The 22491-nt window shown below is 36.5% G+C and overlaps 1 protein-coding gene across 5 annotated transcripts in view; it reads right to left on the reverse strand.

Annotated features, from left to right (window-relative positions):
• CLOCK (clock circadian regulator) overlaps positions 1-22491 on the reverse strand; it is a 127633-nt gene that overhangs the window by 29257 nt on the left and 75885 nt on the right. For all 5 annotated transcript variants that reach the window (XM_049630492.1, XM_049630488.1, XM_049630489.1 and 2 more), the window contains 8 exons: positions 17583-17703; positions 13333-13446; positions 13076-13194; positions 10542-10624; positions 10231-10337; positions 8087-8234; positions 7451-7526; positions 1047-1188 (listed from right to left, as the gene is read on the reverse strand). In XM_049630492.1, the coding sequence (XP_049486449.1) occupies positions 1047-1188; positions 7451-7526; positions 8087-8234; positions 10231-10337; positions 10542-10624; positions 13076-13194; positions 13333-13446; positions 17583-17703 (910 nt within the window). The remainder of the gene's footprint in view (positions 1-1046; positions 1189-7450; positions 7527-8086; positions 8235-10230; positions 10338-10541; positions 10625-13075; positions 13195-13332; positions 13447-17582; positions 17704-22491) is intronic.

Consider the following 22491-nt stretch of genomic DNA (forward strand, 5'->3'; position numbering starts at 1 on the left):
ATTCTTACTGCAGTAAACTAAAGGTTTACTTTAGGTTGCAAGAAACTGTAGTTTTTGAGGTTTAGCAATGCATTCCTAATTTACATTCATCACTATGTTAATGAGTATGTACTGATTTACACTGATTTGCATTTTGTACCTCCCTCCATTAAAAGCATAAAAGTATAATTTCTCTTTTATAAAATGAGAAAAACAGCTACAAAGGAGAAATTTTTTTTCCTAAGGTTTCAGAAATTCTATGTTTAACCTCTTTAATGTTCTACCCATGGTGTTAAGTGGTTCCAACAACCTCCTTTTCCTTATAATATATAGTTTTAATACCCTAGGAAATGAAAGGGCTTAACTCTTTAAACAAAAAGAAAAAGGTTACTAATTCAATGATAACTATGCAAGTCTTCATTTAAAACAAGAACTAAAAAAAACTCTCAAAAAGCAAACTTAAAGAACACTGACAGGTTCTACCAGTAAAAAAGGAATAAACAGTTTTGCTTTATTTTTTGAGGGATGATTAAAAGCAACATAACAATACCAACACTACTACCTAAATATTTTACAGGCTATTTTATAAATAATTCTTTGTTAAATGTGAGCAGTGTGCCTCTTGCTCACTGGAAAAGTTAACAGAGTTCAGAAATGTAAAACTAATCATTTTTAAGTAGCATTTTACCCATATTCCTTCCTGCCTTCCCTCTGGAAACCAACCAGTCTGTTCTCTATATTTAAGAGTCTGGTTTTTTGTTTGCCTTTTTCTTTATTCATTTCTTTTGTTTCTTAAATTGGCAAAGGGGATTAAGAGTATGCTTACTATGATGAGCACTAAATAATGTATAGAATTGTTAAAACATTATATTGAACACCTGAAGCTAATATAACATGTTAATTATACTTGAATTAGAGTGTTTCTAGCTTTTTAACAAACAATACTACAGTAAACTTTTTCATGTAAAAATAATACTAAAGTAGCATTTGATGAAAAATGCTGACACGAATAACAATTTAGAAGCACTCTCTTGAAACAAAGTCTGCTTTCAAGCTAGCGTACTCACAGGAAGGGTCTGAGACTGCTGTGTGAGATGATTTTCTTGAACTCCGGGAGGAAGCAGAAGGAGTTGGGCTGTGATCAAACCTTTCCAAGGCTTCTTTGAGACTGACTGTGTTTATACGATTATCAGACCCAGAATCTTGGCTCTAAGGAGACAGTAAAATAAATGTTTTCTGGTAGTTCAGTTATCCAAAGTTAGCAATATAACTGGCTACTTTTCCTTCTCCAAATCAGTTTTCACCCACAACAAGGCAAAGGTACCTGTGTAATATTTACCTCTGCAATATTAGGTAAAGAAATAAAAATTTCTGTTCTACAGTCAGAAATTTTTTACTTCATTCTTTATTTATAGAAACAGATGCAACAGAATGATTAAACTCTTTGTTAATTTCTACCATACACAAAAATTAACTGTCATGAATCAAAGACCTAAACATAAGAGCTAAAACTATAAAACTTTTAGAAAAAAAGGAGAAAACCTTTATGACAGTGGACTGGGTAACGACTTCTTGGATGTGACAACAAGCACAAGCAACAAAAGTGCATCAAAGGACACTACAAACACAGTGGAAAGGCAGCCCATGGAAGGGGAGAAAACATTCACAAACCTGTATCTGATAAGGAATTAACACCCAGAAAATATAAAAGAATCCTACAACTGAATAGCAAACCTCCCCCCAAACAATCCAATTAAAAAACATAGGTCTTACATATATATTTCTCCAAAGAAGATACACAAATGGCCAGTGAACACACTGAAAAAATGCCCAGGGCACCTGATGGCTCAGTTGGCTAAGCATCTGACTCTTGATTTCAGCTCAGGTCACCATCTCAGTTCCTAAGATTGAGCCCCATGTCGGGCTCTGCCCAGCTTTCACTCTCCCTCTCTCTCTGTCCCTCCCCCACTTGTGCATGCACTCTCTCTCCCTCTTTCAAAATAAATTAATTAAAAAGAAAAGTTGCGGGGCGCCTGGGTGGCTCAGTCGGTTAACCATCCGACTTCGGCTCAGGTCATGATCTGGCGGTCTGTGGGTTCGAGCCCCGCGTCGGGCTCTGTGCTGACAGCTCAGAGCCTGGAGCCTGTTTCAGATTCTGTGTCTCCCTCTTTCTCTGACCCTCCCCTGTTCATGCTCTCTCTCTGTCTCAAAAATAAATAAATGTTAAAAAAAAAATTTTTTTTTTAAATAAAAATAAAAAAAAATAAAAAGAAAAGTTGCTCAATGTCACTAATCATTAGGGAAATGCAAATTAAAGCCATGAGATACCACTTCACACCCATGAGGACTATTATTTAAAACAAAAACAAAACAGAAAATCACCAGTGTTGACAAGGATAAATTGGAACCTTTGTACACTGCTGGTGAAAATCTAAAATAGTGAAGCTACTACAGGAAACAGTATGACGGTTCCTCAGAAAATTAAATAATTACTACATGATCCAGTAGTTCCATTTCTAGGTATATACTCAAAAAAAATTGAACAGAGTGACTCAAACAGGTATTTGTACACCCATGTTCATAGCAGCATGATTCACAATAGCCAAAAGATGGATGCAACCCAAGTGTCCATTGCTAGATGAATGGATAAACAAAATGTGTTGTATACATACAATGGAATATTACCCACCATATCAAAATCTCCTGTATTCTCAACCTCATCTTTGAACATCCATTTGCTTGGCTTGCTCTAACTAAAAGCTAGCTGTCTATAGAAAACACCACTTCCTTGCAGGACTTTTAAGTGGTGGCTATTTTCTCTTTCACAACCTTCAGATCGCTGCTCTGGAGGGGTAGAGAAGTCCTCCTCCTCCTCTTTCCACAATTTTCCCCTTTCCTCCTTTTCCAAAACTCACAGCCAGAATCTCATATTATCATTATATGACTATCTCTCATTGGTACAGTTATCTACTGACCCTTATGGTCACTCCTCACTAAGTACCTGTATTAAAATTTCTGCTCCTGGCTAAGTCTACCATCAACTTATTCTTAAATCCACGGTTATCAACATCAGTATCAATTCACATGTTCATCATCATGTTTTCGCTCTTCCTTGATGTCTTCTCCCACAAAGATCTTCATTTCCACCTGTCCTCAGTCACTCATTCTTACGATCATATCTTAGACCTTATCATTACCAATAAGATTAACCTTATAGGGCTCCTGGGTGGCTCAGTCGGTTAAGCATCTGACTCTTGATTTCCACTCAGGTCACGATCTCACAGTTCATGGGATCAAGCTCCTGCGGGCTTGCAGTATGGAGCCTGCTTGGGATTCCCTCCTTCCCTCCTTCCCCCCCTCCCTCCCTCTCTCTCTCTCTCTATCCCTCTCCTCTCCCCCACCCCTTGCATGCATTATCTCTCAAAATATTAAAAAAAAATTTTTTTTAATGTTTATTTATTCTTGAGAGAGAGAGAGACAGAGAGAGAGAGACAGAGAGAGAGAGACAGAGAGAGAGAGAGAGAGAATTCAAAGCAGGCCCCAGGCTCTGAGCTGTCAACACAGAGCCCAATGCGGGGCTTGAACTCACAAACCGTGAGATCATGACCTGAGCCAAAGCTGGATGCTTATCCGACTGAGCCACCCAGGCACCTCATAAGTAAGTATTTTTTAAAAAAAAGAATAAACTTTCCATAACCTCAATTTCAAAGATCCTCCTGTATGACCACTATTTCTTATTCTCTTTAGTATGCCAGCTCCAATAATCCTTTAGTGGAACATAAAATACATTGATTCTACCACATTTTCACACTCTCTCATTTTGTATCTTCTCTCCCCTCTTTACCAAGTTTATAAATTCATGGTTAATCATCATACCCACACCCTTACAGGTTATCATCAACTCTCTTGCTCCTATCTCCCTTCACCACACTCCCCTGGAAAAATCCCAATGCTGTTTAAATCCAATTTTTAATCTATTCCACATCTGCTCACTCTCCTACTCTCCTAGAAAACAATTAAAATTTTTTTTTAATGTTTATTTATTTTTGAGAGAGGGTGAGAGAGAAAGACAGCACGCAAAAGTAGAGGAGGAATAGATAGAGAGAGGGAGACAGAATCCAAAGCAGGCTCCAGGCTCTGCGCTGTCAGCACATAGCCTGACGTGGGGCTCGAACTCATGAACCTTGAGATCATGAAGCCGAAGTTGGATGTTTAACCGGCTGAGCCACCCAGGCGCCCCTCCTAGAAAACAACTTAACACTTGCTCGGCTCTTTTCAAACTTCAAACAACTCTTCTCCTAACCTCACTCTTAGCTGGTTATTCTGCTTCCTGTTTGACTGTTGGACATTGCTATAAGCTCCTATTATCGTATCAACCTAACTAACAGCATCTGTCCTCATATACTCTGCCTTTCTTTATGTCACTACAGATTAGGGGTCAGCAAATGCTCTCTGTGAGGGCCAGAGAGTCAATATTATAGGCTTTGGGGGCCACGTAGTTTCTGCTGCAACTACTCAACTTGCTGTTGCAGCACAAAAGCAACCATAGGCAGGGCTCCTGGGTGGCTCAGTCGGTTAAGCGTCCGACTTCAGCTCAGGTCATGATGTCATGGTTGCTGAGTTCAAGCCCCGTGCTGAGCTCTGTAATGACAGTGTAGAGCCTGGAGCCTGCTTCAGATTCTGTATCTCCCTCTCTCTCTGCCCCTCCCCGCTCATGCTTGCTCGCGCACTCTCTCAAAAATAAACTAACATTAAAAAAAAAAATTAGGGGCGCCTGGGTGACTCAGTCGGTTAAGCATCTGACTTCGGCTCAAGTTATGATCTCATGGTTTGGGCCCTGTGTCGGCTCTGCGCTGACAGCTGGGAACCTGAAGCCTGCTTCGCATCCTGTATCTCCCTCTCTCTCTGCCTCTCTGCCACTCACACTCTCTCTAAAAAATAAACATTAAAAAATTTTAATTAAAAAAAAGCAAACATAGGCAATATATACACAATTGAGTGTAGCTGTGGAATTTGATGATATAATTTTCATGTGTCACAAACACCATTCTTCTTTTGATTTTTTTTTTTTCAATCACTGAGAAACATGTGGAAACCATATTTTTAGCTTGTGAGTGTTATCAAACCAGGCAGAGAATGAGATTTGACCTAAAGATCACAGTCTACTAAACCTCTCTATCATTAAATGATCTTTCCACTAAGCCCAATCTGTCTACTTGTGGCCTGGATCCCATCTTCTCTCCCCTGCTCAAGAACTTTGCTCTAGCATTTTTTTCTCTATCTCTAGCAGTAATTCTCTCTCCATCAGACCATTCTTACCAGTATACGAACATGCTATTATTTCTCCCACCTTAAACATCAAAAGCTTCTTTTAAGCCTATTTCTTCCTAATACTCTTCCACTCCTCTCCTTTTTGTAGGAAAACCTTCCCTACTCACTGTCTCTAATTACCCTGTCCTAGGAATTTCTCTTTTAAGCCCACTCTAATCAGGCTTTCACTCATATTGCTTTCCACCCAATCTTTTCTTATTGATCAATGAATACTTGTTGTTAAACTCAGTGCACACTTCTCAGTGCTCACCTAATTTAACCTATTTAAGGTGAATCTGACAAAGCCGACTGTTCACTCCTCATGGACACACTTTTTCTTGGCTTCTAGGAAAACTCAGTTTCTCGGTTTTATTCATACCTGACTGGATATTTCCCTTCAGTCTCCTCTGTGACTGATTCTTCCTTGTTTCTTTCATATCTTAATGGTGGAATGCCCCAGTGCTTAGCCCTTGGGGTGGGTGGGTGAGTGTGTGTGTGTGTGTGTGTGTGTGTGTGTGTGTGTGTGTGTGTCGCCATTCATTCACCTGGTGATCATATTTGGATTCATGACCTTAAAACCTATCTACACATTAAAGTTTCTCAAAAATCTATGTCAAGTGGACCTCTTCCCTAACTCCAGGAGGACTGTGGTGGTTAAGAGTAAATACAGTAGGAAAGTACACATATGTGAAGTATACTTGGAAGCAGGGCTAGTTGAATTTACTAGGATTGGACACTGGCATGAGAGAAAAAGAAGCAAGGAGGAACAATCTCTGTATTACTTTTAGTTTCAATAAATTCAAGGTACCCTAGATTTAAGCACTTTTCTCAGAAAATATGTTTTATAAAATATACTGGATCTTTTTCTTCTAAGCATACAAAGCCTCTTTGAAAAAACTCTTTCACATGGGATCCATGATTGCAGAAAACTTGTCCGGGTTATTCACTGTTGTATTCTGAGCATCTAGACCCCTATCTAGTACTTTCTGGCACATGGAAAGTACTTAATAAGGTTTGTTGAAAACTGAATAATACTCCCCATATCAACCCTGGCATGCTGCTTATTTAACTCACTTTTTATTCTTGATTCTTTTCATTCCACTATTTTCTACAGGTCAAAAACAACTGTTGTAGGGAACTTCTGACATAGCTCACATTGATTCCTGTCTCCTGGTATTCACCACCTTGTATAATCCCTCCCCTTTGGTACAGGCTGAACCTAATGATTTACTTCTAATTAATAGAATAGACAAAAATGATGGGATATTACTTCTGTGATTAGGTTACAGGAGACTCTCATCTTGCTGTCGTTCCCTCTCCCTGGATCTCTTACATGCTTCCTTTGATAAAATGGCTACCTAGAAACGAACTAAAGGTGGTCTCGGGCCATTAGCCAGCAAACCAAGGCACTCAGTCCAACCGCCCATGAGGAACCACATCCTTCCAACAACCACTGAGTGAGCCAGAAAACAGATTCTGCCCCAGCTGAACCTTGAGATGACTGTGGCCCCAACTGACAGGTTGATTATAGCGTTGTGAGAAAACCCTGGGCTGACACCTTGATTGCAGCCAAATGACCAATTATAAGCAGAGGGCCCATCTAAACCGTGCCTAGATCTCTGACCCACAGAAACTATGAGATAATAAATGTGTATTATTTTACATCATTAACTTTTATTACATAGCAATAGGTAACTAGTATACCTGACATAAAGAAAAGAAAAACCAGAATTCAAATTCTGACTATAACTTCCAGTCATATGTCTTTAGGGGAGGCTTCCCCCAAAACCCCCTAAAACCTCAGTTTCAACATTTTCAAGAAGGGAATATCACCTAAGAGATAAGGATGTCTGAGGAATAAGTGACACTTGAAAATTCATATAAAGAACCTGGACAGAGCCTTGCACATTGCAGGCAATTAGTAAATGGTAATTTAAATGTGAAATCATACATGTCTCTCACTAAATAGGAGGCCCTTCAAATGTTTTTTAGAAGTATATAAGGTTTTAAAATGTTAAAAATTAAAATAAAAAGTAAAATATAATTATAATTCTGTCACAAGTGAGAAAATGAAATATTTGAAAAATAATTTTCCTATAAATTATTGAGTCTTGCCTTTCATTAGGAAGAAATAATTTTTTTTAAACTGTAAGATACATACTTTGTCAGCAGCTGTCTCAGGAAGAGACTCTTCAATGCCAAGTTCTCGTCGTCTTTCAGCCCTAACTTCTGCATAACTACAAATGGAAAAAAATAGAATTTTAGTTCTTAATCACTCATTTACAATACTGCAGAAGTGCACTGTTACGGGTCTTACTTGTTCACCACGGATTCCAGCCTATTTGCTATGCACTACACAATCCTAGAACACATCTATAGTTTTCTATCTTAATCTAGTTATCTCAGAAGTTTTATATGCTACTGTAAATGATCTCTAACTACACAGTACTTGAGAAGAATTAAAAAAAGGAAAAATATGCTTATCTACTCCGGTGTTCCTTTTACATGATTGACTTTGGTATAAAAAAGATAGTTAAAATTTCTGCTTTAAATTGTAACACTTATGTTAAGAATTACATATGCATATATACCTGTATTCTATTTCTACATAATGCCAGTAAGTAAATTTAATAAAATTAATGCTTGTAAGTAAATTTAATAAAATTTTAACAAAAACACGTATCAGAAATTAGGAAAAAGATCACTGTAGCTCTTAACAAGTCATGCCTGAAAGTTTCATTGCCAACATCACTATCAGTGTTTCTATAATTCATAAGTTCTATAAAAGAATTATTACCTTACTACGGTGTGAGTACAAACAATAAATTCTGGCCTAGAATTCCACTGATGATAAGTGATATAATAATGAGTCTGAAGCCAAATCCACTGTTGTCCCTTGGTGAGGAATCTATAATAACATGATTTGCCTTTCCCGTACTGCATTACTAAGAAGAAAAGAAAAATATATTTATTGACTCATTATCATTAGTTATGAACCTGGTTTTTAGCCAAACCTAGCATTTACATTTAAATCTACATTCACAATTCAATGGCTTTTCAGTAACATAAATATCAGTTGTAAGAAAATGTTATTCTACAGGGATAGCTTAATGTCCCAAGCAATTAACGTATCTTCCATAGTGCCCACTTAGAGTCAGTTACTATTGATCTCAGATACTTTTCACAGTAAATTTCCAAATATTTAAAAATAAAGTGTTCACATATTGACTTCCTCCCACCAACAGAGACTGAAGAGCAGTAAGTGATCACATCTGAGTTTTTTCCCACAGGTACAGGTACCCTGGCAGGTACAGCATCTTTGAAGCACTTAATTCAAAACTTTAACCAAAATCAGAATAACTTAATTGTTTCAAGTAACTGACAACAGTATTTCCCAAAATATTCTTTGTAGGTTGTAAGTTCTGAAGCTTTTTAACAGATATTAAGCAAAAAAAGAATTTCGTGGTTAATTTGGGGAATGTTGTTAAATAGTTTTATTTAGTCTTTCTTTTCAAAACTTCTAGTATGCTAATTTATGTCATGATTCTGGGGATGGGGAGGTAGTAGGGATTGATTATGAAGTGCTTCCCAGTCTTCCTTGACCATAAAATCTATTTTTAAGGGATCAGCATTCAGTGAAACAAACTTCAGGAAATGCCAATCAGGAATCAATCTCTCTTTCTCTCTCCATGAGGAAACTGAGGTCTACAAATTAAAAAAAAAATTTTTTTTTTAGATTTACTTATTTTTGACAGAGAGTGACAGAGCACAAGCAGGGGAGCGTCAGAGAGAGAGAGGGAGACACAGAGTCTGAAGCAGGCTCCAGGCTCCAAGCTGTCAGCACAGAGCCCGACGCGGGGTTCAAACCCACAAACCGCGAGATCATGACCTGAGCCGAAGTCGGACACTTGACCGACTGAGCCACTCAGACGCCCCTGAGGTCTACAAATTTTAAATTGTTTGTCCAAAATTACCCAGCTAGTCAGTAGAAGTGCCAGATCTTTTCAATACATCATAGAGCCTAGTGCCCCTATCACTTGGAGTGCATAATGGGTTTTTTGTGCTGAAATTACTTTATTCTGAAATCTCCCATTTAGTTGATTTTGTTATATAACATGCCTTATTTTCATATAGAGGCCTACTAGACCAGCCTAAGACATCATGAAAGAATGTTAAATATCTAATTAAGCTATAGAGGACACTCCAAGAGGTAGGATTTGGGGAGGAGAATCAGAGAAGCAAATAAAACTTAGCATTAAAACAAACTTCTGAAACACAGAGTAGCATGTGGTAAAGAGGTAGTAGGTCTAGACTCTAAACCTTTCTCTGCCACCAGTGAATTGTGGGATTGTAAATTATTTAGCCTTCCTGTGTCTCAATTTACTCATGGAGACAATAACAATATCTACTTTCTAGAACTGTGTTGATGAATAATGGAGATAATGTACATAAACTGTTTAGAATAGTGCCAGCCAGGTACAACAAGATGTTAATGTCCCTGCTGCTAATAAGCATAATGGCAGGAAACATTAAGCACTCACTATGGGCTTTCTAAAAGTTTCTTTAAATGTGTACCTAATTCCTAGGCAGACTTATATGCCTGAAATAAAAATATATGAAACAGTGTTCTAATATTTTGACATACCATCCCAATTTTACTCTAGATGTAGAATTTAAACACTTCAAAAACAAGGCTTATTAGATGCCATATTATAAACCTGTACTTACTATTATAGATTGAAATATGTAAAACAGGAACAAGCTTAATTTAAATTTGATCTAGGATTCCTATTGGATTGGGTTATAAAGTGAAATCTTCCAATATTTTTCAAAAATACAAAAATGTTTACAAGTCTGCATTTTACCATCTTCTATTAATACATTAGTTATTTATTAGACTAAAAGCAGTTATTATCACCAGAAATATTAAAATCTACTTACAGTGCTCATGGCATTTTGCCAAGTTTTCTAGGTCATCCACATGATAGTAATCATAGCCTGATGTTCCCAGAACTTCAAATGGCAAATATCCTATTATAGGTGGTGCCCTAAATCACATATAAAACAATCGATAATTATAACTTTTTCCAGAATAAGAAATACCTCAACTAGAAATCAGTTTGGGGGGAAATCTTTACTTTTTGAAAAATGGATAATGGATTTGAACATCTGATTAAGTGTATCCTTGAAACCAATTAATTTCAAGAATCATATGACAATTAGCTTTTTATGGGATTTAAAAATGAAATTACCTGTGATCTAGAAATAGGAACTTCCATTCTAAACTATGTCTGGATGTAAACTCTTCATTAGGTTCTTCAACAGTGCACATTTCCTACAAGTAAATTAATAATTAGAATTTAGAAATACTATTGTGTCCTTAGAAGAATTTTAAATATTGTTAGTCATAAAAGTCATTATTAGAATTATCAACAATAGCCAAACTATGGAAAGAGCCCAAACGAATGGCTAAAGAAGAGGTGGTGTATACACATACACATACACACACACACACCATGGAATAGTATCTGGCCATCAAAAGGAAGGATATCTTGCCATTTGTAATGACATGGATGGAGCTAAAGCGTTATTATGCTAAGCAAATAAGTCACAGAAAGACAAATACCATATGATTTCACTCATAGGTGGAATTTAAGAAACAAAACAGATGAACACAGGGGAGGGAGAAAAAGAGAGGGGAAAAAAACATAAGAGACTCTTAAATACAGAGAACAAACAGGGTTGCTGGAGGGGCGGTGGGTGGGTGGGAGGGATGGGCTAAATGGGTGATGGGCATTAAGGAGAGCACGTGTGATGAGCACTGGGAGCTGTTTACAAGTGATGAATCACTGAATTCTACTCCTGAAATCAATACTGCACTGTATGGTTAACTAACAATTTAAATAAAAATTTGAAGAAAAAAAAGTCATTATTAGATAATTTTTCCCTAAACAATTTTTTTGAGTTTATTGAGAGCGAGCAAGTAGGGAAGGGGCAGAGAGGGAGAGAGAGAGTCCCAAGCAGACTCTGTGCTGTCAGCATAGAGTCTGATGCAGAGCTTGATCCCATGAACTGTGAGATCATGACCTGAACCGAAATCAAGAGATGGACACTTAACCAACTGAGCCACCCAGCCGCCTCTCCCTGAAATGTTTTTATCACATTTTAATTTTCTGGTACCAAAGAATGTGGCAATAAACATATGCAGACTTCTAGGGGAGTATTTCTCACTCAGTATGTTTCTCTATTTACTCACATGCCTATAAACCCTCATTCTAAATTCAGATCTCTGTCTTGAATTATAGCTCTGTATTTTCTGTCTGGATGTCCCCATGCATCGCAAACTCATTATGTCCTAAAATGAACTGCCTGACTCCTCATCTCCCACAATTTTGCATCTCAACACTGGAGGCATACCTGTGCTGTGCCATCAGTCTAGAAATCTGATAGTCACAACATACTCTCGTTTTCACCTTTTTCCACCTAAGTGGTTGATACTAAATCCTTTCAATTTCACCTTCTAAGTTAAAAAAAAAAAAAAAAATCTGTTTGATCTCATCCATCTTCAGGGTCTTAGACCCTAGACTTGCCATCACTGGCTCACATTATCACCATAGATTCTCTCCAGACCAGTCTCCCTATTAACTCATCCTCTATTCTGGTCACAAATACTCTCTAATACTCAAGTATGATTATGACTTCTGTGCTTAAAAACCTTCATAACTTCTCATTCTGTTTCGATAAAGTTTAAATTCTTTAGCATGGAGAAACAATGAAGAAATAAATTTCATTTTTAGACTGCTTACTTTTCTAACCTTATCTCCCACCATCCCTACCCCCTCCACCCTACTCATACTCAGCAATGCACTCCAAACTCCTTTGTGCCCCTGAATGACCTTCTGTATCACAATACAGTGGATTATGAGCTTGGGCTTTGAGAGAATGGGAATTAGAATCAATCCCAGTTCTACCACGTGATAGCTATAACTCTGAGCAAGTAACTGAACTTCCCTAAGCCTCAGTTTCCTTATATATAAAATGAGGACTATACTAGCATCTATCTTTAAAGTTGTTTTAAGAATTAAATGAGAGAATACATGTAAAATATGCAGCATGTACAAACACTCAACAATTGCTAGCCATTGCTATTATTTCCTAAGAACAAAACAAGCAGAGCAACACTGGATTAAGATCCTTTAACTGCTATTTCAGTATTCTGTCCTAGAATATGATATCTTCTTAAATTTAAAATCTTAGTCTGGCTTATTTCAAGCCACTTTCTAATGGTTGAACTCTTTCATTTTCCCACTTCCCTACTAATCATCTACTTCTTGGGCCCAGGAAATAAAATAAATTATTTAACTGAATTTTAAAATTAAAAAAGCAAATTATATGCAGTAAAAAGCCACTTGCATATTTTAAGAAATTTCAAAAGCAATCTTTAAAAATTAGCTAGATTTTTGGCCTTTCTCCTTTAATGCAGATCATGAAGTAAACAAAAAGTACCCTAAAATTTTGCACAAAAGTAGGACAGTGGTGATATATAACCATTGGTTAACTTCAAAGGATACGTATTTTAAAATCAGTTATAATTTAATGAGTGCCTTGATAACTCATTTGCTTCAAAATGATTAAGACCATGTATATTTAATGACTCATCATCATTACTATTTCAGCGTTTGAAAGAAGTCATTCAGTAACTTTGGAAAGAACAAAACAATTACATAAAGATAATTCTCATAATATGAAGTGAAATCCTCTTTGGAGAATAAAATAAAAAACATACCTTGATGAACTGAGGTGTAGCTAATCTGACAGTGGCTACAAAACAAACTCTATCATCATAAGAAGGCCTGTGTGTGCGTTGTATAGTTCCTTCAAAACCATTGTGTGCTGAAGTCGATACTACAACATTAAGGAAATATATATCATCAGTTACTCCAGTAAAATCTAATTTTTATTGATGTTCAAACATCTATGTCTTTAAGAGCTTAAAAGAAATACCAAGTTAAATATACTTATAAGAAAAGCATTTTAACTCACCACTGTTTAAAGATTTGAAATTTCCTATAAATTTCACATATTCATAGGTAGATGGCTCCTTTGGGTCTATTGTTCCTCGAAGCATATGACAACAGAATTCTAACTGATTTTTTGCTGAAATGACAAAAAATTTGATATATTTTTGATTTATCTTAAAGAATGATATATGTTATGATATAAGTTGTGTAAAAGTTGTGTAAGTTTATAATCATTATTTTCTTCAACAGAGGCCCTTAATGACATTTAGTCCATAAAAGCAGAATTATCTTCAGGAGATGATCTCACCTTGTCCTTAATGGAGAAAAGAGACCTTCAGATACAAGCAACCATATGTTTCCCCACTTTCCTTCTTTCTCATTCTTCACTCTAATATCAAAGAAAGGTTTTTGCTTCCCATCATAAAGCTAATGCTCCTAAGGGCACCTGGGTGGCTCAGTCAGTTAAGCCTCTGACCTCAGCTCAGGTCACAATTTCACGGTTCGTGGGTTTAAGCCCCTCGTTGGGCTCTGTGCTGACAGCTCAGAGCCTGAAGCCTGCTTCAGATTCTATCTCTGTGTCTCTCTGCCCCTCCCTCACTCCTGTTCTGTCTCTCTCTGTCTCTCAAAAAATAAATACAATGTTAAAAAAAAATTTGTTTTTAATAAAGCTAAGGCTTTTATCTCTACCTTGAACAGTCTTCTCTACCTTCTCTAGGACCAGAGCTACACCACAGTCATTCATTCCTTTAGCATCCATATATTCTCTTCACTGGGTCCTAACTTTCTACTTTGAAATCTGTTTAAGTCTTTCTATCTTAAACAAAAGGTTTTTCATGCCTTTTTTTTTTTTTTTTTATCACAGACCTTCCTTTTTATTACATGCTCTAGTTTCCATATATTCATTTTCCTTAACTTCATGAAATGTGGCTTTACTCTTCACACCTCTACAGAAATTGCTCTTCGGAAGATCACCAACATTTGTATGGTTAACTTCAATGATCTTTCCTCATTGTTTCTACCTCTTTTAAAACTCACATGCCTTCATCCCCATCACACAAATCTTACCCTTCTTACCTTATTGACGATTTCTATCCCTTTTGTCAATCTATCTTCAAACTATGGACATTGACAAAAGTTCTCCTCTTTATCTTCTATCCCTTATAAACTTATTGGCACTGGTAAATTTATTTACTCCTAAATCTCTCTCCTTAATTCTCACATTTTATGTAAGACCAAATCTCAAATTACTATTTACTTTAGGACATTTCTACTTGATTATCCCACCAAATAACACAAAATATCTGAACGTTAATTCATCTTTCTTCTAAGCCAGCTGTTCTTCCCTTTTGTCCTATATCTGTTATCACCCCAATTAGAAACCCTATCAATTTGGTCTCTTCTCTACCTATCACAAGCCCCAAACTAATCTGTCACCAGGACCCACTATTTATTTCACCAATGAAGCGCCCATTAGTCGTTTTTTCCAACTGAGCATCTAGTACCACTAATTTAGTAGAAATATTACCCTTCATCTAGCAAAAACATATTCTTTATGCTTCCAAACTCTTGCTGCTCAAATTCAATCTTGCCTACTACTCATATATATTATTTTTGTCATTATTTCAGCACTCAAGGACCAGTAACACCTCCTTTCACTCACAGCATCAAACTCACACTCTTGTTATTACCATGAATGGCTTTTAATCAAACTCATCAGATTCAAAATCTAACTACTTTCTTCCTAAAACCTTCCCATGGATGATCCCTAGCCACTTGGTCACCTGTACCTAATACCCAACATCTGTGCCTACTGAGTTTATCTACTCAATACTCATGCACAGTCTTTCCTTTTCATCCTTACTTCTTTTGTTATCCTAACCTCCAATCTGGTCCTTTCAAAATTTTCCACCTGAGATATATTTTTTTCAGACCACTTTTTTTCAAATCCCCTTTCATTGACTCCTCACTGTGTAAAAAGTCAAACTCCTTAGGATGAAATATTAAGCCCTATTTACTTCTCTGGACAAAATCACACCACTTGTGCCACCCCACTTTCATCATTATGGCCCAAATGACCTACTTGCAGAATCCTAAATTTTCTAAGCAATTTCCTCTGTTTTATATCCTATTACTCCTTTGGCATGAAACCCTATTTTTCTGGGGAAATAATTTTTTTGTATATCAGCTATTTAGGGGGTCAGGAAGTCATTTAAGGCTCTTCTCTATCAAAAAGTATTATTGCCAACCTCACCTCTGATCTTGGAAGCAGAAGCCTAATGACTGTTTTTCTGCCAGAGGATTGCATTCAGTTCTCCAGCCAATTTAGCGCTTATGAAGGTCTCTAAAGTGGACCCTTTCTCCTGTCCACCTACTGCTATGTCCCAGGGTTCCAGCTTTCTTCTCTCCTTGCTCTGTATATTTACCTCAAGCAATGTCATTCAATCCACGATATCAAGCACTATTTATAGACACATAACTGGCCTCTATAATCCAGCCCAGGTCTCTCTCCTCTAAGATAGTCTATTGGTCAATGTTGTAAGAGCTTGATTTTTAAGCAATTATGAATAATTGCTTAAATAAAAAAATATAGAAAATTTTTAAATCATGAAAAAAGTGATTATCTATACAGTTTAAGATTACACAAGTTACAACAATTTCAGATTACACAAGAGGTAATTTATTGAAGAAAATGAGATACTCTGGTCATATTAGTTTGTTAAATGGATCTAAGAGAAATGTCTGATTATACCATAGTATTTTTATTTTGTACTTCTTAAAGGCAACGACTTTTTCCACTATTCTTGGCACTTTTATGATACAGCTTAAGTGCCAGGCACATTGAATATATCCAGCAAGTGGTCATTTCATTCTGTTTATTTAATAAAGCAAATGGATTCTTCTCTTCGTCTCTAATTCTTCACAACTCCTTCTAACAGGCTATCCCTTCTTAATAATAGCTGCTCATACATACTTACACATATATGTACATGTGTGTATCTCTACTCATGGACAGTTAGTATGCTACAGAATTTTAGGATTCAAAATACAAAGAACACTTAAAGGCTCCTGGGTGGCTCAGTCGGTTAAGCATCCGACTCGATTTCAGCTCAGGTCATGATCCCATGGTTCATGAGTTCAGGCCCCATGTTGGGCTCTGTGCTGACAACTTGCAGCCTGCTTAGAATTCTCTTCTCCCCCCACCCCCGCCCTGCCCCTCTCTCATTCACGTGCATGCTCACTCTCTCTCTCAAAATAAACTTAAAAAAAAAAAAAAAGCACAAAATATGAAGAACCTTTAAAATGATTAATCAGTATTACCAGAAAAGTTAAAGAAAAAATTTCTAAAAATGTTTATTTTTGAGAGACAGAGCGCAATTGGGGGAGGGGAAGAGAAAGAGGGAGACAAAGAATCTGAAGCAGGCTCTAGGCTCTCTCTGCGCTGTCAGCACAGAGCCTGATGTGGGGCTCAAACCCACGCATGAACCATGCGTGAGATCATGACCCGAGCTGAACTTGGATGCTTAACCAACTGAGCCACCCAGGCACCCCAAGAAAAATCAAAATTTTCAAATCATGAAAAAAGTGATTAATTATCTATACAGTATTACAACAATTTCAGATTACACAAGAGGTAATTTATTGAAGAAAATGAGACACTCTGGTCATTTTAGTTTGTTAAATGGATCTAAGAGAAATGTCTGATTATACCATAGTATTTTTATTTTGTACTTCTTAAAGGCAACGACTTTTTCCACTATTCTTGGCACTTTCATGATACAGCTTAAGTGCCAGGCACATTAAATATATCCAGCAAGTGATCATTTCATTCTGTTTACTTAATAAAGTAATTTCCTTTACTTAATAATTTTTTGAAATACATAACTTATTTTTCCCCCAGTTTCAGTAGTCAATTGGTGAATGATGTGTGAAAATGAGAATGTTTCAGTTTTCTCTCATTAAATATCAAAAGATTTTTTAAAAAAAATATATTGCCAAGTTCGATTTTTGTGAAAAACACATTTTTATGGCAAAACTATTATAACAAAAAAGATGGAATTTCAATGTATTCTGAAATAGAGTTAAGACTCCTAACATGGTCATAATTCCATTTTATATATATATACTAATATTTAAAAAGGATCTAATAGGGCATATGGAATGATGCTATGTGTTCATTTGGTTAGATAATGTCTGTGTTTATGACAAGCTTACAAAAGTAAAGGAAAATGCAACCAAATACATTTAACTTTTTGCTTAATAGCTACTACTTACATTTTAAATATTCAGGGGTTAATGAATCACTTTCCAGCAGATGAGTAGAGAGTATTTTATAAACCTCTGAATGTTCCCCTTCTGGGATAAAATTAAATATACTTTGATCCACAAGATCAGACTGAAAAAGAAATTAAAAAAATAATAAATTTAGTGATTCAAGATACGTTTATTTAAAAAGTATATCATTGTTCTTGGTGCGCCTGGGTGGCTTAGTGAGTTGAGTGTCCAACTTTTGGTTTTGGCTCAGGTCATAATTCCAAGGTCATGGGATCAAGCTCTGCATCAGGCTCTGTGCTGAGTGTACAGCCTGCTTGGGATTCTCTTTCTCTCTTTCCCCCTCTGCTCCTCTCCTCCACATTTGTGCTCTCTCTCCAAAATAAAACATTAAAAAAAAAAAAAAAAGCAGATCATCATTCTTAAAACACATGAGCATATGGCTTTCTTTCAATTCTCCATAAAAACTGACAAATGTCAAAATATAGAGCACCACTCAAAAAATAAGAGAACGTGGAAGAAGGTTAAGATGACCTCCATGTCTCTGATTAACTAGTGTCATCAGATCTATGGTCAATATGACTTTGGAAGTCTGATAAATTATTTGCAACGGTAAATTTCATCAAATTTGAACGATTAAAATATAACAGGACTAAGAAAGTTTACTAGCAAAAGCTTTGGCTACATGATAGAGCTTGGCTATGAGGTACAGCCTTATCATATATCCAAACCTCTGGTAAATTATGGTGGCATACACTGCAACCAAGGACCAAAGCACAGCCACTGGCTAAGTGAAGAGGAGATGTGATTTTGGTATTATTTCAATTGTTCAGTGTGTCCTTTCTTTTCTATTACATTTTTCCAGCCATCTATCCTATATCTCATTGTCAAAAAGTCTTGTTTTTATTTTTTTAAAAAGTGCTTAGTTTTGTTTTTTGTTTTTTTTTTTTAGAGAGACAGAGACAGAGAGAGGGTGAGCACAAGCAGGAGAGGAGCAAGTAGAGAAGGAGACAGAATCCCAAGCAGGCTCCATGCTGTCAGTGCAGAGCCCGATGAGGGGCTCGAACTCACAAACTGAGATCATGACCTGAGCCCAAACCAAGAGTTGGATGTTTAACTGACTAAGTCACCCAGGCACCCTCAAAAGCCTTGCTTTTAGATAACAACAAAAAAGGCAAGTAGTATGTTAAGCATTAGAATCCTTGCTAAAAATCTGGCTTTAACTATGATTTCTAACCGACAGTAATGTGACAAACATCAGGTTGCCTATGATGTGCCATGGCTGCGGAATCAAAAATGATTCAGATAGTTCCTATCCTTAAGAACCACTGACAACAAGGGCGCCTGGGTGGCTCAGTCGGTTAAGTGTCGACTTCGGCTCAGGTCATGATCTCACAGTTCATGAGTTCGAGCCCCGTGTAGGGCTCTGTGCTGACAGCTCAGAGCCTGGAGGCTGCTTCAGATTCTGTGTCTCCCTCTCTCTCTATTCCTCCCCTGCTCATGCTCTGTCTCTCTCAAAAATAAACATAAAAAAAAGAAGAAAAAATATGAATGACTAGTATAGAATGGTATGAACACATCAATGCTTCCCCACTATTCTGCTTCTCCTAATACCTGATAATCTGAAGTGTCAGGGTCAACAGGCAGCTAATTGCTTAATTAATTAATGTGTCAAACTTTCCATCAGCCACACACATTTAAAATCTCTAAGTGAGGCTGATCATACTTGATGTTGGCAAACCATCCACTCAGTTCCCAAACACAATTCAAAGGAAAAATAAAATGACAGCCATCTGGATCCTTTTATCTCTCTCAATCATTTTTATAAAGAAGAAATATAAATCCTGCTGATTGTCATATAAATCAACAGCCTTCCTTCCTTCCTTCCTTCCTTCCTTCCTAAAACTTTAAGTTTGTGCCACTTAACCCTCCTCCTCTTTTATCTATTTCCCCCACACATCTCCCCTGACAATCACTAGGTTTGTTCTCTGTATTTGAGTCTGTTTGTCTTTTTGTTCATTTGGTTTATTTTTTAGATTCCACATAGAAGTGAAATATTTTAATATTTGTCTTTCTCTGTCTGACTTAATTTCACTTGGCACAATACTCTCTAGGTCCATCCATGTTCCTTGCAAATGGCAAGATTCCATTCATTCTTTTTTATGGCTGAGTAGTATTCCACTGCACATATAAACCACATCTTTACCCATTCATCTACTGATGAACACTTGGGCTGCTTCCATATCTTGGCTATTATAGATGAGGCTGCAATAAACACAGGGTACATATATCTTCCTGGATTAGTGCTTGTGTTTTCTTTGGGTAATTACCCAATAGCAGAATTACTGGATCATATAGGCCCTTCTGTTTTTTTCTACATAGGTCATTTAGTGACCATTTAGTGGAAACTATTCACTATTACCAATTACATTTTCTTTCAGGTAGACAACCAACAGTTAAATAACTGATGTGGAGAGGAGTAGCTTAAAAGGGACTAAAACCTCCTCTGAAAAAAATGCCAAATATATGTTGGATATTACAACAGTGTTCCTTATGTATAGGCACAGGGAACAAAAATTCTGGCTCTATCAAATAAGCTCTCATAATCCTTATATAAGTATTCAAAAAAATTCTAAATTGTATTTCTGCATACTATATTCATATCAGGCAAATTCTGTACTTTTTTTTTTTTTTTAAGTAGGCTTCACATCCAGCACAGAGCCCAACATGGGGTTTGAACTCACAACCCTGAAATCAAGACCTGAGCTAATATCGAGGTGTTGAACCGAATCAGCCAGCCAGGAGCCCCTGACTTTCTTAAACCACACTTGTGTTTGTATTTCCAAACTAACAAGTTAAGGAGAGTAGAAAAGGAAAAGTATCTTAAGAGCAGCACTTTTAGTCTTGGATTCTGTTATACCGTAACACGGCTAATCATCCTCCCTGCACTAAGTAATTACAAGTTTAATATATTCTCTCTTAGGAGCACCTTTAAGCAAGTGTGAAGGAATCAATCTGAACTTGTAAAGTTTTATCAATTTTAAGTTCCCAGTAAAGAGACCAACTTCTTGTGTTGGCACTTCCACTAAATTATTGCACAAGTAAGTCCACTTTCTCCAGGTACATGTTTGCTGATAACATAAAGCGAGGCTGGGCTAAGGAGATCTAAAATCCCTTTTGACACTGAGTTTATTATGACCCTATCATTTTGTCAAAGAACATCAGACCAAGAGGAAAAAAAAAAAAAAAATCAATAAAGTTCCTACTCCTGATTATTAGCAACAAATAGGTTAAAATGTGCCTAAATTCTTAAGTATGAAGTGACAAAGAAAACTATTTTTTATAGGACCTCTGGTATCAGTGTTTTAACTTTATAGTACGAGTTGAAATTAAAATTGAAAATTTTTAAGTTATACTGACCAATGATTAAGATGGCAAATTTTAATTTCTCAACAGAACTAAATTACAAACACTATCGCCTAACTTGGGATTTGCTGGTTTCTTTCCTTCCAGACAACTTTTTAGACAGAAAAGGCTTGTATATTAAAACACAAAAAAATTGTTTTAAACAACTTGTTACAATTAATTTTTCATGACAACCCAAAATAGAAAAGCACATGTTGTTTTTTCTTATTATGTTCAATTCTAAACAAGTATTATTTATTTCGTTTTCTCAGAAGACACTTGTGTTTGGGGCACCTGGGTGGCTCAGTCGGTTTAAGTGTCTGTCTCCTGATTTCAGTGCAGGCCATGATCTCACAGTTCATGAGTTCAACCCTCATGTCGGGCTCCATGTGGTCAGCACAGAGCCTACTTGGGATTCTCTCCCTCTCTCTCTGCCCCTCCCCCACCTGTACACACTCACTTTCACACCCTTTCTCTCTCAAAATAAACAAACTTAATTTTTTTTTAAAGACACTTGTGTTTATGTTTTCAAACCAGTAAATAACATACAATTCAGCAAAGTCAGTGATGTGAGGCTAAGTATCCACAGTAACTGGAGAACAGCAAAAAAACTGTTTTAATAAAGGATACTATTAACTCCGAATGGAATGAAATAGGTCTACTGGATTAGTTACTAGCAATCTCCTCCACCCAAAAGTTCACCAGCCAGTCTATAAGCTTTAGCTGACACAATGAGAAAGACCCAGGAGATGTTAGTAACAGAGGAAACTGGGTATAGGGCATAAGGGAAGTCTCTGTACTATCTTCCTGATTTTTCTGTAAATCTAAGACAGTCCTAAAATTAAAAGTTAAAAAAAAATCGAGGAGGGAATGGGAAGGTTAAGATGGTTTTCACTGAGGGGGGAAATGTTAATAATCAAACACTTACAAACACTTAAATCCCAACTAGATCTGCTGTAGATATGCTATTTCAAAATGCAATTAAACATCCTCTTGGCAAAGATCCAACGGCAGTGTGCCATTACGAAGGAATTTTTAACAGCCACATCACATAGTCTACTCACTTTTATATATTCAATAAATAATGACTGACTGACTGCCTCTCGGAATAATTAGCTAGCCCATATAGATAGGGAGATTAAGTCCTTGCGCTTAAAAAGCTTACACCTACCATAATTATCCAAATTAAAAAAAAATTACAGTTTACTGTGTCATGATGGCGGTACATGTAGGTAACATGAGAACAAAGAAGAAGAACATCTAATTCAGAATGGAGTTTATGGAAAGTGCCCAAAAAGCAGGCTCTTAAAAAGTGTGACCATACTGCAAATGATACTCTATGATTAAGTTAAAGATTATATAGTTTTATAAATCCATAACTGAAAGAAAAACCAATACTATTGTACATGGTTTAAAAGCATATAATTACAACTTAAATTATTTAATCTTACCTTCATTGTATATTAATCCTATAAAAAGTTTCCTTCTCTGGCTTTTTTTACCATGT

The sequence above is a fragment of the Panthera uncia genome, chromosome B1, assembly GCF_023721935.1.
Source record: "Panthera uncia isolate 11264 chromosome B1, Puncia_PCG_1.0, whole genome shotgun sequence".
Classification (NCBI taxonomy): domain Eukaryota; kingdom Metazoa; phylum Chordata; class Mammalia; order Carnivora; family Felidae; genus Panthera; species Panthera uncia.